This window comes from Tasmannia lanceolata, unplaced genomic scaffold (genome assembly GCF_043159265.1).
Source record: "Tasmannia lanceolata isolate RefF3 unplaced genomic scaffold, GAP_Taslan_0.1 ptg000016l, whole genome shotgun sequence".
Classification (NCBI taxonomy): Eukaryota; Viridiplantae; Streptophyta; class Magnoliopsida; order Canellales; family Winteraceae; genus Tasmannia; species Tasmannia lanceolata.
This window is the reverse complement of record NW_027518693.1, coordinates 10208129-10227146: the sequence shown is the minus strand read 5'-3', so window position 1 is coordinate 10227146 and position 19018 is coordinate 10208129. Positions and strand designations below refer to the sequence as shown.

At 40.8% G+C, this 19018-nt stretch overlaps 1 protein-coding gene and 1 long non-coding RNA gene across 3 annotated transcripts; both read left to right on the top strand.

Moving 5' to 3' along the window:
- The first annotated feature begins 367 nt into the window (after positions 1-367).
- Positions 368-2600, top strand: LOC143848907 (uncharacterized). The gene is made up of 2 exons (XR_013235505.1): positions 368-765; positions 887-2600. It is a non-coding gene; the product is annotated as an uncharacterized LOC143848907 (long non-coding RNA).
- Positions 2601-7077: 4477 nt separating this feature from the next.
- Positions 7078-18216, top strand: LOC143848148 (O-fucosyltransferase family protein). 2 transcript variants are annotated; one of them, XM_077356996.1, is made up of 12 exons: positions 7078-7421; positions 7875-7973; positions 8257-8356; positions 8496-8563; positions 11789-11877; positions 11973-12153; positions 12269-12397; positions 12500-12633; positions 12746-12959; positions 17190-17374; positions 17499-17567; positions 17647-18216. In XM_077356996.1, exons 1-12 carry the CDS (start codon positions 7269-7271, stop codon positions 17798-17800), a joined length of 1575 nt encoding a protein of 524 aa, XP_077213111.1. In that variant the 5' UTR covers positions 7078-7268; the 3' UTR covers positions 17801-18216. The 2 variants fall into 2 exon arrangements, with proteins under 2 accessions (XP_077213111.1, XP_077213110.1); XM_077356995.1 differs by having other exon boundaries at positions 7080-7421; positions 17472-17567.
- Positions 18217-19018: the final 802 nt, after the last annotated feature.

The following is a 19018-nucleotide window of genomic DNA, read 5'->3' as shown; positions in this document are numbered from 1 at the left end:
TTTAGGTTAAAACCCTAGTGAATTAAAGTTTTTGAGTCCCAAATTCTACCCTAAGCTAGGTTAGGGTCTCACGAAGATCCCATAAAATTTCGTCGAAATCCGAACGCGTTTGTCTAGCGACAAATAGAGACAATGAGCGTAATGCAATTGTAGAAAAGGGGGTGGTTTATTATGAATAGGGGGTGTACTTATGAAAATGCAGGTACTTGAGTTTGTTTTTTTTACTAATAGAACAAAGCGGGCGGGCTTGTTTATCAAACCGCGCACCCATCAATTTTGGGGGGTGCCAATATCAGTAGTCTTTTCATGGTATAAATTGAAATGATAAAAAAAACTGGGGGAGATTTTTCATTTTTCGTTAGAAAAATCTGAGAGAAAGAGAGCAAGAGATAAGAGAGAAAATTAGGGCTTTTCCTTTCTTGATCATCTTCACCGGCAAGATTGCCGGATCGCCGCCCGGATTTTTACTCTAATGATCTCGTATTCTTCCCTTGCAAGCTTCGATTGTCATCCCTTTCCTTTTTCCCTCATCATCAAAGCTCCAAATCCTAGATCTTGCCTTTCAAACCCTAACCTTTCCACCATTTTTTCCGATTAAGTTTTTCTTTCTCCGGTCAATTCCGACTAAACTCTGGCCAAACCTCAACCGAATCTCCGATCAAGCTTTGATTCAGTAAAAAATTCCTGTAATCTACTCTGCAAATTCTGGTAATTTCAATCAAGTAACTCAAGCGCTTTGAAAAGCTCTTCACTTCAACGATCCAGGTAACTTGTCTCTTGTCTTGTAATTTTCAATTATATTACGTGTTGTGTTGTCATTTCATATAGATCATCATTTTTTTTGTTAAATCTGGTTGATCAATGAAAGTATTCTTTACAATGAAAGCATGGTTGAGCCTGGCAGCAGAACTGGGCATAGATAAGTTGACGGTTTACAGTGATTCGCAATTGGTGGTTGAACAAGTGAAAGGGACATACGAAGCAAGAGATCCTGTAATGAAAACATACCTCGAAAAGGTGAGAGAACAGTTGAAAGGAATAAGAAAAGTTGACGTTCAGCAGGTGCAAGGGGAATGAACGACCGAGCAGACGCTCTCTCCAAGATGGCCTCAGAAGAGACATTTGATTTTGGATATGTGTACACAGAGATATTACTTCATCCCAGCATCGACGAAAAGCAAGTGATGGAAATTCCGGCCGAACCAAGATGGATGGACACCCCATTGTACAGTACCTGCGAGACGGGATACTACCTGAAGACAAACTAGCGGCGAGGAGATTGATCGTGAAGGCAGCACACTATGTACTCCACGGGACAAAGCTGTATAAGCGTTCCTATACATGGCCCTACCTACGATGTCTAGTGCCCTTTGAATCAGAGTACGCCTTGAGAGAAGCACATGAAGGAATTTGCAGTGACCATGGGGGCGCGAGGATATTAGCACAAAAAATTGTAAGACACGGATATTTCTGGCCAACCATCCTACAAGATGCCCGAGATTTCGTCAAGAAATGTGGCCCGTGCCAGAGGTTCGCTACCGCACCTCACCAGCCCGCTACCCCGTACACCTCTATGCTAGTCCTATACCTTTCGCCATGAGGGGGATGGACCTGGTTGGCCTATTCCCAAAGGCCCCAGGAGGGCATACGATGATGTACATAACCATTGACTATTTCACAAAATGGGTTGAGGTCAAAGCTGTGGTGAAGCCTAACTCTCGAAAGCAATAGAAAAATTCTTCTATCACGACGTTATTTGCCGATTTGGTTTCCCGAAGGTTCTCGTTACAGACAGCAGACCCCAATTCGCAAGTGCCGAATTTGAAAGCTTCTGCGAAAAGCTCAGCATTGAGCACAAGTTCGCCTCGGTAGCGCACCCGCAAGCTAATGGACAGGTTGAAGTCACGAACATGGTATTGGTCCAGAGCCTTAAAAAGCGATTAGAAGAAGCCGGGGATCTTGGGTAGACACCATGCCCAACGTCTCTGGGCCTAATGAACCACGCCCCGGACCTCCACTGGAGAGTCCCCTTTCAGTCTAACGTTTGGGGTAGAGGCAGTCATTCCCGTAGAAATTGGGATTCGATCCTTTCGTGTAGATAACTTCGACGAGCGGGAAAACTCCGAACTCCTTAGAAACAGCCTCAATCTGATCTTAGAAAAGAGGGAAAGGGCCAGGCTCCGAATCGCCTCTTACCAGCAGGGGATCACACAATACTACAACTCCTGGGTAAGTAAGCGCTCGGTCCGACCAGGAGATCTAGTCCTACGACGCTTGGAAGTCTCAGATCCCAGAACTTTGGAAAGCTCGCCCCAAAATGGGAAGGCCCCTACCGAATTGTTCGTACGCTCTGACCCGGAGCTTACCAACTAGAACATCTTGGTGGGACCCCAGTCCGACAAAGTTGGAACATGGATGACCTACGAAGGTTTTATCAGTAGAAAGGAAGGTTAAGTATTGTCTTTTTTGATCCTTTTCAAAAAAAAAAAAGTATTGTCTTTTTTGAAAAATTGTTATGTGTGTAGCTTTTGTTTTTTCTTTTTTTTCAGAATAAAGCCGATGTAAACTCCTTCACAATTAATGAAATGACGCTTTCTACACACCATGCGTATCTCCACCCTCCGGCCCATGCCGTGCGCTGGGCCGGAAGGGCACATGAAGTGAGACAGAGGTAACATCAGAATTGATCCCCTAGATAATACCCTAAAACGCTTTCCATGAAAAAAAGAAAAGAAGTCATGTCTAGGGGTGTAAACGGATCGAATTCGAATCGGTTATGGCTATATCCGAATTCGATTACAGTATACATCGAATTTGACGGATATTTAATATCTATTACCGAATTCGTATCTGCCGGATATTGTTCGAATTCGGATATTATCCATATCCGTTTATCCGGTAAATTCGAACATTTATTGCAGCACTTTATCTTTCTTCTCCTTCTTACTCCTCGAATGAATTTTCGAAACCCTAAAACCAAACCTCTACCTTCTCTTCACAAAATTAACTCTCAAACTCTAGAATATATGAGATCCACTTCTTCCTTTTAAAACAAAGGCAGAGAGAGAGAGAGAGGCGGTGGGGATGAATGATGGTGTTGGTAGGGTCTTTGGGTTTTTTTTTGTATACGATGGAATGGGTTTGTGCTATTTTGAATAGGGGAAGTGGGGGTGGGGGGAAGTGGGGTGCTGATTGTGGAAGATGAAGAGAAATGAGGATGGAGATGGGGATTGGGTTAGATATGGAGGTGATTGGCGGTGATGGAGATGGCTGTGAGAAGGTGGAGAGGGACGGCGGTGGATTTTGGTGGGGTTGGAGGCACCAAGAGAATGCCGAAGATGGTGTCTCGGCCTGCTCCTTTCTCCTCTCTCTTGCTTCTCCTTGCAAACCTTAGAAGTCCCCTCATCTTTTAATTGTATTTTGGGTTTTTATATAACCCTAAGTTGAAAAATTGATCTGAGCCGTCCATTTACCATCAATGACCTAGATAGCCTTTTTGCTTTAGAATTCTCTAGAAACTATGACATCTTTTAATCACCATCATCCATTTGTCTCTTTCATACTACAGCCCACATTTGTTGCTTCATAAAGAAGCCATGTCAAACTCCAAGAATGCCCTTAAATTGAGAGATTACTTCATTTCTTACCCAAAACACTTTTTGTTTTTGTTTTTTTCTAAAACGAAAATTCACTTTTCTTTTAGAAACAAAAGATAGTGTGTCATTACTAAAAATAAATATTAATGATAAATAAAAAAGGATTTACTTCTCGGATTCGGATGTTAACCGGATCGGATATACTATTTACCAGATTCGCATCCGCTAAGAGCCGGATATCTCATAAACGGATTCAGATAATTTCCGCTTGAAACAGATCCGGATAATATTCACTTTAAACGGATTCGGATGCCGACGGTAATCGAATTTTCGAATATCCATTTACACCCCTAGTCAAGTCCTTTCTAGAGGGCAGGCAGGTACATCAACTTTGAGCTGATCACTCGAGATGAAGATGACCTTTCTACAAAAGAGGTGCCCCGACGCGGTGTCCCCTAAGGACGCGCAGGAGGTACCCCTTCCTACCATGTCAAAATCAACGCAATAGTGAAAAGAAGAGGGAGGGAACTGCACCGATCTCCACAAAGAACTGATTGCCATGGATAGTTCAAAAAAAACAAGAAGAAAGGGGAATGAGAAGGGAAGAGGCCCATAACCAACCTGGTCTTCAAAGTTACTTTTTTCTTCAAAAAAAAAGAAGACGAATGAGGAAGGAGAAGAAAGAGCCTCGCTACAATGAAACTCGCTGACTGCCCCTCCCCCGAATTTAGTCCAAGCGACTATCCGGGGAGTTCTCCTCATCCGAAGACTCCTCATCATCCGCCCCCTCCCCCCAGAGAGCTCTCCATGAAAGGGTCCGACTCGTACTCTAGCAACTGCTCGTTGAACTTGTAAATCTTGTCCTTCATCTCCCGGTTCTCCAGTCGCAGAGCGGCAAGCTCCCAACTCACCTCCAGATAGCGGTCACACAATCCCATCCCTTGATGACGGGCATACGAAAGAAGCGACCGTTGCTTGGCCACAAAGGCCTCGGGAGATTCACCGCCACGGGGAGGAGAGGGAGGGCACCTAGGAGGGAAGCCTGGAGGAGGACCAACATCTTTCTTGATTTTTTTAGGAGGCATCACATACACATCTGAGTCAGACTCTAAATCAGGATCGCTAGAGGATTCAGAAGAAAGGGGGGCTTTGCCCTTGCCCCGTGTGGACGAGCCGGCGAAAGACTTGGACATTTTCTTAAAAGAAAAATGCCGGGAAAAGGCAGAAACGACTAAGGAAAGGGAAGAAAAAGGCTCATAGGGAAGAAGGCTAAATTTTTTTCTTTTATAAGCTTAAAGGGACACCCAGGGGTCGCGAAACAGAGTAATCCGGCATACACGTGTCCTTTCCCAATTGGGAAGTCAACCGGTGCCTCATAATTACTCTATGACCCCTCGAGAAAGAGCTGCTGCATGAAGTGACACGTCCGTTCGCATTCCGAGATCCCCATAAATATCCTCGTCACTATATTCTATGACCGGTTAAAATAACTTACTCCCTCAGTCCACTTAATGGACCAAAGGAGTTGGGGGGGGGGGGGGGGGGGGGGGTACTATGATAGGGAATAAATACGGTAGAACCGCTGGATCTCGCCATGTGTCGCTCTTGTACCAAATGAATCTAATCATGATTAAGAAAGGTATTACGGCATGGCATAGCCACGTGATCCTGCCACGTGTCGTCTCCCCGCCACCAAAATCTTAGGAATGATTATCCATCATTACGATTATAGAACCGCTGGATCTCGCCATGTGTCGCTCTTGTACCAAATGAATCTAATAATGATTAAGAAAGGTATTACGGCATGGCATAGCCACGTGATCCTGCCACGTGTCGTCTCCCCGCCACCAAAATCTTAGGAATGATTATCCATCATTACGATTATAGAAGAGATTACACTACAAAGCCATGCGCGCTGCCGAGCCAGGGGGCAGTCCAATCCAACAAAAAGAAAGCTTTCTCTCCAAAATGATGAAGGAAGTCCGCGTGGCGTTCAACAAGAAAGACTCTGCATGCATGGAAGAGAGATAAATAGGCCACTAAGCCCCTGAAAGAGGAGGCCGATTCAACCCAATCTGGGGGGTTAGGAAAAACAGAAGTTTAAACTAGAGAAACAAAACACCATTAAAGGATAACCTTAACTACCTATAAAGACCGCTCGACTCCAAGGGAAAAGGAGGGGAAAAGGTGCTGGACGCCCGTTCCCTCCTTCCCACCCCACTACCCAACCCACCCCCCGAGGAAAAATCCGTGTATCATTCTTGGTAAACCCGGTCACTTCTCATTTAATCTTGCTGTTTATCATACGATTGGTCCAAAATCTGACTTGGGTGTCGAAGTGGTCATCCGGGACCCACCCCGGACCTCCCTGACCCCTTTGTTTGTGATTGCAGACACTAGCGGAGGCCCTCTACCCACCGTGCAATTGTAGACCCAAATTCCGCCCCCATCAAGGCCTGATTTTTTGCAAAATAATCTCCTTCCCATGCATGCAGAGGGCTCACCATTTAACACTTCATGTTTTGATGGTTGCATTGAGCCACCATTTTACTCTAATGGTTGGGGCCCACCTTTTCCACCCAAACCTATTCGCAAGGTGGGGACCACCATTTTACATCTCATATTTGGATGGTTGTGTTCCACTATCTCCACCGAAACCCATTAATATGGTGGGTCCTACTATTTTACACTTCATGTTTTGATATAAAATGAGCCCACTATTTTACTCCATTCTTAGTAGGGGGTGCAACTTGGTCAGGCTGAGCCCGAACCCGACGGGTTCAACCCGATTTTGGCTCGGGTTGGGTTGGGAAAAGCCAACGTGATTTAAATTCTAGTTGGGTTAGGGTTGAGGCGTTGGCAACCTGACCCGACCCGAACCCGACCCGACCCGAACCCGACCTCCATCTTTTAATTTTATCATGATTTTCTAAGGATTATGTTTTTCTTTCTTGTATCTTTCTGTTTGGTAGTAGAGATTAACACGATCCCAACCCGACTCAACCCAATCCCAACCCTACCCGATTTGAAGGCAGGTTGGGTTAGGGTTGACCATCCTCAACCCGAGGCTCGGGTTAGGGTTGAGGGAATGCTATCTCGGGTTGGGTTAGGGTTGGCCTCAACCCGACCCAACCCTACCCGAATATTATTTCTTAGTGAGCCGTTTCTTTGTTGGTCTCTTCTGTTTTTTCTTTTCCAAACAACCCCTGGCCCTAATGGTGTCGGTCATCATCACCATCCACGTAGCAAAACAGTCCAACGATCTAAATCGTCCAGATTTGTTGGCCAGCATAATTAAATAATTTTGGTTTGGCCCACTTCTGAAGTAGGTCCCACTGTGGAAAGGTCAAAATGGATGAAATACGAAAGAGTCCGTGACAATCAATCACCATTAAGATCAATTTTCAGTGGAAATGCATGCGCAATCCAGACCGTCAATCATGCACCCGTTTCCCTTTTTATCTTCCACTTTCTAATTCCATTTCGGCATTTCCCCCCTCTTAAATCTCTGTTTTCTAACAGAACAAAATCCAATCTAGAATCAATCAAATCCAAACAGAGACTAAAAAGAAAAGGAAAGCAAAGCAGAAAGAAGAGCGAAATAACCAACCCACTACCCTTTTTCTCTGTACTCTTTCATCTTCTCAGTCACAATACAAGAGAGGAAGGGAGATGCAGAGGCGCAGGTTAAGGCACGTGTTCAAGAGCAGCACGCTATCTCTACTGCGGTTGTTGCTAATGTGCGCCATAGGAGCCATCGCTCTCGGTGCGCTCCTCTCTGCCCACGTCTTCCCTTCCTCCTCCAAAGTTCAAAAACTTCCCGAGGTAAAAATTTCAGATTTTTTTTTTTTTTTTTGGTTTTTGTGTTGTTATTTCGGAAAAGGGTTTCGGGTTTTTCTTTTCTTGTGAATTTCTGTTTTCAATTTTCTTCAGATTCTTGTAGTTCATAATAGTCAGTATTTATTCGGCAATAATCGATTCCGTGCAAGTCGTTTTATTTTTATTGTCTTTATTTATTATTATTATTTTTTTGGATTTTTTTTTTTTTTTTGGATTGTTGTAATGTTGAGAAAATTAAGGAAACTGCCGAGGATCGGTTTTTATTCTGATATAAGCCTCTGTTTTACTAGTTTTTAATTTTGTGTAACATGAGTTTCTTCAGAATTAGCTTTTCTTTGAATTTTTTTAGATCTCGTTTCTTTTTAATTTTTTTTTTTTTTTTTTAACTTTTTTCTGTTAATGGTGAATGATAATTGCTGATCTGAGATTAGTATGCAGCAACACGAAATCGGATATCAGAGATGGAGTGGCAAGCTGCGTTGGACACGGGAGTTCGCCCCTCCCCAATTGTCTAAAGTTCCTTTGCCATCACAGAAGGTTTATTTTTACTTTTATTTTGTAGAAATCGATTTAATTATCGTTTTAGCAGCATTTTCCAGTTGATTTTATCTGTAATATGTGAACATGTGCCCATGATTTTTTCTTACTTTTCAAATTTATCACATTCTGCTTCTATGCAATTATAGTCGTTGTACTATTTATTAAGCACTCGTTGAGTTTGCTATTAAAGTGTGTGATAGATTTTTGGGTTTTAAGTGTATATATCGATGAGAAGTAGTCATGCATCTTCTATGATTTTTCACTCCTCTAGAATTGACAGTTGGATGTTGCGAATGTGAGATTGGAATTTGCGAAGCTGTGGAAATCTCCACTGAGTCGCAATTTCGTGCCCTGTCTTGAACCTAGCGACTCGTACTCAGGTAACCAATCTGGGTTTTCTTTCTTTCTTTCCTTTTTTTTTTTTTTTGAACGGTATCTGGGGTTTCTTGTTATTACACAGGTTTGCAGTTCCACATTGTGAACTTATTGGTGCTAACATTTTCCTTTTTGTTTCTTCAGCGCCCGCAGAATCACGGGGTTACTTGCTCGTTCATACCAACGGGGGCCTTAATCAAATGCGAGCAGGGGTAAGTAAAACTCCCTATTTCTCCCTCATAGATGTTATAATGATCAAGGGTCTTTGTAAGTTTAATCAATATTTTACTTTATGCCTTTGAGCCCTCATAACCTTGGATGTAAAAACTATCCGATCCGATATAAATTGCCTGATATGTATCTGTTTTTTTTAGGAAGGCTATACCAAAAACCCATGTGTATCGCCCAATACACACATTGCATATGGAACTTGTATCTGATGATATTGATTTGAGGGGCAGGACGATGTGATACAGAAACCGAGATTTAACCATTCCTCATAACCCAAAATGACTTCAATGACACTTGAACTCAGTTACATGTCATTGCTAACACTAAAATGTCACAAATAATTTTTGATTAGTAGAAAATCGTATGCTACTTTCAAGACTCCATTTCAAGATTCCATCTCAGGCTAGTGAGTATATATCTTATTTTCCCAACCAACCAACTTAGAAATAAATTATGACCTTGTAGGTTAAGGAACCATTTTAGCACTCTTGTATTTGCTGAGTATTTGATTTTGTTGATCTGTCCACAAAGCTGGATCACCTTCAACATATTTGACTCTTTTATGGAGGAATGGACTTGAGGCAATGCATGAATTTCTGGTAACGTAGTGAATGAGCACGGGACTATCCGATATTGTGCATCCATGAAAGCTCACATGCTAGAGACCTGGCCAAGGTAGTTTGGTTTCTTTCGTTATGCATCGCACTATCTTTTACTCCGAGAGTTTGAATTATCATCACTGAAGAAAAAATGCAGTACAATGGATTTCCTTTCATTTCCTGACCATTCTTAATTTGCGTGTGTAGATGCTGTAACTTGAAGTTCTTAAGGTATAGGAGATGTTACCCATTATGATTTGCGTTCCGTAGAAAATGATCGCGTCAAGTGCATTAAGGCATTGCTTTGCATTTTGCATGCCCAAGTGATGCCTGCTCTGGTGATGTGGAGGTGTAATAGGCATCCTACAAACCTCTTGTACATAGTATTGGTAACACATCTCCTGAGTAAGTGGGGAAATCTCCGCTTACCGAGAATCCATGTCTTCAGCAAATACGTATGCTATTTTGAGTCCCTTGATATGTGTACCATATTAAGAATTGTTCGAAGGATAAATATTACATGGAAAATAGATATAGAGTAGCCATATATTACATCTGTTCTACAGTAAGTTATGCCCCCAAAATGTAAAAATGATTCCTACAAAGATACCCATTTAGCTAAATCTTTAGATAACTCAATGGAATGAGCATCCGTGTGGGTATGAAATGTTGTAAAGGGCACTTCTAACCCCTCTAGAAGGATGAGCATGGTCCTCAGTAATCCACCTAAAAACATTTTTTTAAACGAGATATAAACTTTGATAAAAAGAAAACAGAAGATATACAACAGATACAAGTCCAGAATATTTTCACAAGGGGGCAGAGATTTCTCCTCAAACAATTACTCCCTCCCCGCACCCCTCTTTGCGAGCAAAACAACAACTGCAATTTGGGGAATATGGGTGAATGTAATACCGACCATACCGCTGAGATCCAAAATCTCATTGATAAGGGCTTCCAGGGCCCAACAAACTCCTTCCTCTCCAAGGAAATAAAGATTCATTGAGTGAGCAATGCAAACGCTTCAACTTCATTCAAATCCTTCCAACCAATTGGACATGAGAAAGCACACATAATGTCCCCAAACTGATTTATGAAACCCCTTCAAGACCTACCTGCTGCCTGACCCATAAAATGAGAATGACTCCCCTTTGATTCTTTTGGGTGTAAGGTAATCTTAGTTCATCCTTGATTACAAAACAACTAACCTAGTTTACCTTACACTAGAATTAAGTGGATTACAACTGCATAAGGTAATCTTTGGTCATCATTGATTATCAAACAATTACTGCTTCACTTAATTCCAGTTTTCCTGAGTAATCTATGAGTGCATACAAACCCTTTTTCACCAACCGGATTAAAATTGTGGTCTTAGTGGCCCAAATAATCAATGAAATCTACTGCTTCCGGTTTTAGACACACTTCCATCCTGCGATTCATCCCCTTTGGCCTTTTCACAACCAATTGTCATTACTGTTGCACGCTTCTTGGACATGGGTTAGGCGTTTCTCTTGGTCAGGAGATCTTGAAACTCCTTGATAGCTGGAAACAAGGTTTTAAATTTTGGTTTCGGTCATCAGCGAAACTGAACCATTTCAGTTTCGGTACAAAATTTCAATCGAAATCTTGTAAAATCATGGAAACATTTCGGTACAAAATCATGCCCGAAATGGTATTTCTTTTAATTTTTTGTCCTTTTTTAGAAATATCTTAAAAGAATCTCGTTGTTCTTCTCTTTTTGCGAGTGAAGTTGATTTTGTCTGCGTTTCTATCGAAATGTCTTTGTTTCTTTATTTAAAAAGTTACATGTTTTGTATATTTCGACTGAAACATTAATGAAATCCGGAAATTCAAGTCAAAATCTCGAAATTTCCGTCGAAATCTCAAAATTTTCCTAATCCAAGTGTATTTCGTTTCGGTAGTAGCAGAAATCTAAATATTTCGGCCGAAATTTAAAACCATGGTTGAAAAAAATGGATAGTCATCAATATATTCGCTTTATTCATAATATTGCAATTTTATCCCCACATTTTGATAAAATGACAAAATCCCGAAATAATCTAGAGATTTAGAAGATGTCGCAATATTTTCATTTTAATCATTTACTGGAGAAAATATCAGGATAATTTTATGACATTTTTTTATACATTTTCATTTTTTTTAAATATTCTATTTTTCCATTTTTTATGCCAAATATAAACCTGAAACTGAAAGTAACAGAAAAATAAAATAAAATCTCCCGAGATATACATTTCCCGAGTAATTCCCGAGGCAAATATTTGTGACCATGGTAAAATGTACAAAGAATTGGATAAATGTTCCTGTTTTGCTTCGTCAACTATATAGTATAGAATCTTGCAGTTCAAGTTTATGTGGTTGCATGTGCTATTATTCTCTTATATTTTCAGTTAGTTACGCTTCAAATACATCATGATGAAGTCATAACTGTATGAAAATCTGTGCATAGTCCAGTACCACATTCTTTGGACCTCACTGTCCATGCTTTTATACTTATTCTATCTACTGTTGTGATGCAAAGAATAAAATCATGACAACACTGATAGCCCTAATGTAGAACTGAGAGGAAATGTCATCTTTGAACGACAGATATGTGACATGGTAGCAGTGGCCCGCATCATAAATGCTACTCTCATTATTCCAGAACTTGATAAACGGTCATTTTGGCAAGATTCTAGGTATGGGTGCTTCTCATGTGCTAGTTTTTTTTTTTTTTTTTTTCATGTCCTTGTATACTTTACTACTTATAAAAAATATTTTATTGGAATTGCAGCAATTTTTCGGATGTATTTGATGAAGAATATTTTATAAATGCTTTGGCTAATGATATCAAAGTTATGAAGAAACTTCCAAAAGAACTAGCAAATAGTGCTAAAGCAGTTAAGCATTTTAGAAGCTGGTCTGGAGTAGAATACTACGCAGACGAGATAGCTCGTTTGTGGGATGATTATCAGGTTGGTGGATAATTATTTCATTTGTTTATTATTTTATTTTGAACGCTTTTCCACATTTAATTGATCCAAGTTGATCACAACATTGTGGCCTGTTGTAACCCGTCTTTTTGCACAGGTTATTCGAGCTGCTAAATCAGATTCTCGCCTTGCAAATAATAATCTGCCTCCCGATATTCAAAAGCTCCGTTGCCGTGCCTGTTATGAGGCCCTTCGATTTGCCCCCCGCATCGAGGCATTAGGAAGAGTAATACCCAATCTAATATTCATTTTAAATTTATACTGTGGTAGTATCTTTGCTGACTTCTACAATTAATTTCACCTAAGTTTCTAGCTGTTAACCCTGCAGTTATTGGTGGAGAGGATGAGGTCGTATGGTCCTTACATTGCTTTACATTTGCGGTATGAGAAAGACATGCTTTCTTTTAGTGGATGCACATATGGCTTGTCCTCGGATGAAGCCGACGAGCTAACCAAAATTAGGTAAACCATTCTGGGGACAGGCTTTATAGGAGTTCAACTGGCTGTACTCTTCTTGGGACAGAAAAGCTTACCTTTTTCAACCAGTTTCTAAACCTTCATTCTTCTTTGGTAGAGAGAATACTCCATATTGGAAGGTAAAGGACATTGATGCCAGACAGCAAAGGGCCAAGGGATATTGCCCTCTAACTCCAAAGGAGGTTGGGATGTTCCTCACTGCCCTTGGATATCCATCTACTACTCCTATATATATTGCTGCTGGGGAGATCTATGGTGGTGATTCTTGTATGGCTGATCTTGAATCCCGCTTTCCTCTATTAAAGAGCAAGGTAAAGATTACATATTTTTCTGTTGGTTAAAGTTTCTTGGTTTCGATCTGTTTCACATTACTCCTTGCATTGTCAGTATCATGCCCTTGATATTGAAAAGTTAGGGTTATATGTATTTCTTGGGAAATCAGATTATCCATAAAATTTTACAGTGCAGCTTACTTTATTATTCTGCTGTAGGGAAACCCTTGCCTATTTATAATTCATGCGGGTAACTCCATTGTGTAAGACCTTATAATAGTGATAGGAATCATCTTCTTTCTCTGGAATTGTAATTGAATATGGAGACTCGCTTTTTATTAATATTTGGCCCTTTCTTCGACGCAATCATTTGTAAGCCAAAGAGTATAAAGCCCGTTCGATTTTTCTTTTTATTATTGGTCAAATGAATAAAAGATCAGTAGTTTGTCGTCGTGGCTGAAGGGGGGAAAAGTTTTAGGTGATGCACTTCTACCAAAGTATTTTTCTGAAATTTATTTTAGAAGTAGTATTAAATATGCAGCTACACCACAGAAGAGATTAAACAGGTCTTGAAATTGAGTAGATTGGAATTGTTGAGGTCCATATTAAACAGAGTCATCAATTGAGAAAGGAACCTCTGTGGTCAATGATAGACCAAACAAGCAATAATGAAGGATGAGCAGCTAGATGGAAAGTCGACCATTCTAATGAGCTTGAACCATGACATATGATTTTTTGGAAAGTTGTGAAATGTATCATTAGTTTATCTTTGACCATCTGATTTTCCTTAGTTGTTAGGCCCATAGTTTTAAAACTCCCTCGCGTCCACGTCGACTCCCTTTAACATTGGCCGCGTTGCACCGCATCTGTGTTCTGCGTTTTTCCTCATAGAGTCAATAAAAACTCATTTGACTCCCGAATTATGACTGTGCCAACCGAGTACCTAGCCGCGCCAACCGAGTACTCGATCGCGTCGTGCCGAGTCCACTAGGATTTTATTTGGCCGCGTTCCGCGCCGCATCCACATTTTTAAACACTGGTTAGGCCAGTCCTGACTTGGTCATAACCGTCTGGTGCTCCTCTAATACACTAATGGCAAAAATTGAAGCACGGAGTCAGTTTGCACCTTTTTTCAAATCTATTTTAATCCTTAAATGAAGATCAAAGGCTTAGCCGGAAGCTCTTTCAGTCCCGATCTAGCTGAAACTCTATGACGCCAATCAATGAGTCAGATTTTTTTTTATGCCCTATATTGATCTATCAACGAGTCATTAGTACTATCGAGGCCTTCATTTTCTTCTTCCAAATCAGGCCGACGTATAGTGCTGGGATGGGGATCAGTACTGGCCCAAACAAAAGAGATTAGCCTCTGATCGATCAATTGATTGGATCAAAGTATGAAGGGGTTGATTGAAGTGTGAGATCTATCAGACCGAGCAACTAGTTGTTGTAGGCTTGTACGTCTATCTATCTTACTACGTCAGTGACAGAGGTAGGATTGCTCTTCTGAGAGGAACCCATGTACTTACTTTTGCAGGTAAGAATTGGAATTTTCATGGTTTGTGACGTAAAGTTTCTTCTCGCTTCATAGGCTGCTAAAAAAGAAACGAGAAGTTTTAAGGGGGTTCCCATCTCGGAGTTCTTTGGAAATGGAGAGAGGTGTTGTAGGATGGAAGGCAAAGGAGGGCAGCTACCTAGGTACTCCCCACGCCCATGAAACTGGTTGGGGGACCTGGTCTGGCTGGTGTGAGTGGAGTTTTTAGAGACAGTGCGGTGCCACCTTATGGTTGTTTTCTGGCCCCATTGGCACAAGATGAACACTAGCCACAAGATGAACACCGAGATTTATGTGGTTCGGAAAGATGCCTATATCCACGGGCGAGAACACGATCTTTTTTTTTTATGACATAGCATATCCCCACCCCAATTTTTAGGGAGGGACTATTCCCTATGGATGTGCGCAATCACCCGTAAACCATGCGCATCAGGTAAGCCCAGGGGGATTCGAACTCGCGTCACTGGGGAGCATACCCAAGACTTTAAGCCAAAGAGCCACGCCCGTACTGGAAAGCAATATACAAGGATTACAATGGATTAACCCAAACCCGCAAACCTTCCTCTTTTTTTTCTCTTGTGAAGGCGTGAGATGTGCGAGAACACGATCTTCCATTATGAGAAAAGCAATATACATGGATTAACTCAAACGCATAAACCCTCCTTTTCCTTGCCCTCTCAACCAAGACCGTACAGGAGAGTAACCCGAGAAAACCCCAAGAGAAAACCAGAGAAAAAACCCAAGAGGAAACCTACTCTCCCTTCTCTCTCCCTCTCATTCTCTTTTCACCCTTTTGCAGCCGACACACAGAGAGCATCTCACGCCTTCACAAGAGAAAAACAATTAACATCAAATATCTTTAATTCTTGTTTTTCATGGTTGAATCTACTAGATCCATATTGATTGGGGTATACGACCTTAGATCAAGAAAAATCCCTTTGGAATTGGCAAAAGAACTGAAAAAAAATGTCAGAGGGTAATCACGTGGACATAACACGATACCGACCCCTTATGGGTCCCGTATCACTTTTATTGCTTGACACCCGAATCATCCGTATAGGCTGATACACATGCATTTTTTGGGAAGGACCGATACATGGGGGTGGGGGTGTTGTTCCATATCGTATTGAACCCGCCAATGCACATATTTTGAACAAGAGTGAAAAGAAAATGCATTACATGACCTTATATGTTATGCTTTCTGCCACTTGATATATGCTGTTACTATGGAAGCAAAGAAATTGTGAATATCAAAGATAAATCTCTTTTCAGAATCAGATTGCTGAGAAACACTGTAAAAGTTTCTGGGTGAGAAAGGCACTTTGGAATTATAGGCTGTGCAGACAGGAAGCTAGCCTTGAAAATTTTTCAGACATTCTTTCTTTCAGAAAGGCGACCCCCACATGTTAACATAAAGCGTAGGTGGTACTTTAAAGTAATTTTCAAGTTGATGGCCTAAATGGCTAAACCAATCATTTTTCTTTTGGAATAACTATCAGTGAAAATGGTTAAATGGTTAACTCCGGCCTTCACTTGTCGGATTTGTATCTGAAAGTGTGTAAATGTAAACCTTAGAGTTATTTCACATACGTTGTTTCAATGATTCATATGTTCCTTTTGATGAGAGTAGGATTGAGGGGCAAGGATTGGCCCCATTTGGGGTGTAAAAGTTTGTGCCTTTTGATTGGGTTCTTTTTCCCAAGACCATGTCCAAGATTAGGAAAGTAGAGGGAGGCTTCTATCTATTCTGATGCTGCTGTTGAAATATTTGCATCTGACTGCAAACTTTTGGCATGAGAGGGGGATCATCCTTAAACAGAAGGGGTTATGAAGGTCACCGGATCTCGATTGTGTACACTGGAAAATGGTAGGTTTTTTTTTGGTGGCGTGGGTTGTTCACAGCTTTTCAGTTCCTTGTTGTCCTGGGTGATACCTCTTTAGAGCAATCGAAGACTAAGGAACAATGAGGAAAAGGTTGACAACTGACAAAATTCTGCTATCTTTGGGATCAACTTTTTCACCAGAGGATGGCATTGAAGAGTGATATTGCCTGACAGAGAGTGAACATCTGAGCATCAGCTAACAATTATCACAAATGTTGTTCCGTATTAAAACCAGTGAAATCTTCTGCTTTATGAGCTAACTATGACATTTGGGCACCATTCAAAAAAAGAAAACCCTATGACATTTGGGTGAACATCAGTGAGTTTAGAGCTGTACAATCTGCTCTCTCCCATCCTTCCCACTCACTATTTTGTGTCACGGGCCTCATGGCAAAGTTTTCGAAGATGGAGACTTTATAGTAGCATAGTTTCCTGAAATGAACAAACCCTTTGAAACAGCTGGGAAATCATAGGGAGCAGTTATGGGCGTTGCTGGAACATGAAAAGGACTCTTGTAGGCAAATAACAATAAAGGGACTATGGAGAAACCCCTTGAAAAAAATATTTAGGTTTTTTCCAAACCGTATCAAATCCTGATAAATAAATACTTCTAACCATGTTCGTCACTAAGATTATCTTGAATTTTTTATGATATAAATGCACTAGTAGTCAAGCATAAACCAAAATATTTTGAATATTTTATCCGCTGTGAAATGATAGTATTCATCATAACATTGCACCGACTCAATTCAACGTCAAAACGATACTATCATCTTGTTTCTGTAGTTGATGCGATGTTTATTTATTCACTGGTCATTGACATTTTGGCAGGAAAAATTAGCATCAGTGGAAGAGCTTGAACCCTTTTTGGATCACGCATCTCAAATGGCTTCATTAGATTACATTGTCTCAGTGGAGAGTGATGTCTTTGTTCCTACATATTCCGGGAACATGGCGAGGGCCGTCGAGGGTCACCGCCGTTTTCTTGGTCATAGAAAAACAATTTCCCCCGAGAGGTAAGATTATACAAATTACAAACTGTCTTTTCCTCAACCTCTTTGAAAAACTTCAAACTATTGAAATTCTTCTCTTTTGCTGTTCTTTGTACATCAGAAAAGCGCTTGTTCATCTGTTTGATAGGATTGATCGCGGTTCTCTCAAAGAAGGGAAAAAGCTCTCTGATCTTGTGGTGGAAATCCATAGAAGACTGTAAGTGAATACAAAAAAAAAACTATATTGGTACTCTTTTTATATGGATATTGGACTTCATTGTATTGGTTGCACACAGGCAAGGATCCCCACGGAAGAGAAAGGGTCCAATTTCTGGAACAAGGGGTAAGGAGAGGTTCAGATCAGAAGAACCATTTTATGAGAATCCCTTACCAGATTGTTTATGTCGGAGGGAATTGCCCGATAGAAACAGTTCTCCGGCTAACACATAGATTACAATCTACCCGAAACTATTGGTTCTTTGAGAAGCAATTCGGATTGTCTTCGGCTTCTAGCTTAGCACATAATTTGTTAATTTTTTTGAAGCTATTGGAGCTTGTTGAGCCATTGTAGTTGAGGCAAGGAATGAGTATATATTTGAGTCTGTGTAAGTTTGAAAGTAAATTCAAGTTTCGATGAAGACACGCTGACAACCACCACAGATTGGGGAAGGTTACCACGATGCAGAGGATGTCCACAGAGAAGGCCTTACATTTATTTTTATGTTTGTATTTAGCTGGGAAGACTTCATGGGTGTTCCTTTTTAAGGGGCTATTTTGCTCTGCTGGGAAATAACAGGCTCTTGTGTATCTATTTAATTTGAGTACAATGAGGAATAAAAAGGAAAAGTGATCTTCATATTCTTTGATTTCTCTCTATTGCCAACCAGTTGTAGGTAGAAAGAGATTTTGTGGCTGCCTTATATTGTTAATACGTTTCCTCGAGGCTGAATCCCTCTGTGCTCTCTGGTTACTCCTTATGAAAGCTGGGTTCATTTTTGTGAGGAAAATAAGCAGTAGTTTAATGCCAACCCTGGTTCCGTGATAAGGGTTATTTTCCTTTGTCATAGGACTACTGTCGGTTCTGGTGATCGGGACCATTCATCCACCATGAGACTGCGTCGCACCATCCTGACCCTCTAGAGAAATGGCTGACTTTGGATAATATAGCCAACTGCATGAACGCCTTTCAAAGAGAAGCTTTTCCTAAGGGCTGAAACTAATTTCTCCCTCCATTTTTGTAGGACAGTAATTTTGAGCAAGTGGATTGGAAACATGGCCGAGGACCCACACAAGAATGATCTACAGACTGAAAATTGGCAGTGATAAGATGATCTTAGCTGTTAGATCAGCGGCCGAGGTTAGAAAATTGAATACAAGATGAGCAGGTCCCATTAAAATTACTCTAATTTGATGGTTAGGATGGCAAAATCATCGTGATTTGATAGAATCTCTTACTGCAAAAAGCACACTTATGAGATAATATACTGCTTGGTTGATATAAAACATGGATGATTAATCTTATTGATATAATTTATTCCATAGGGTCTCTTATTGATATAATTCATTAAAATTGATCCAACTGTATGGTTAGGATGGCAAAATCGTTGTGATTTGATAGCATTTCTTAATGAGAAAGGACCCTCTTAATATGATTGGCTCAATCCCTTC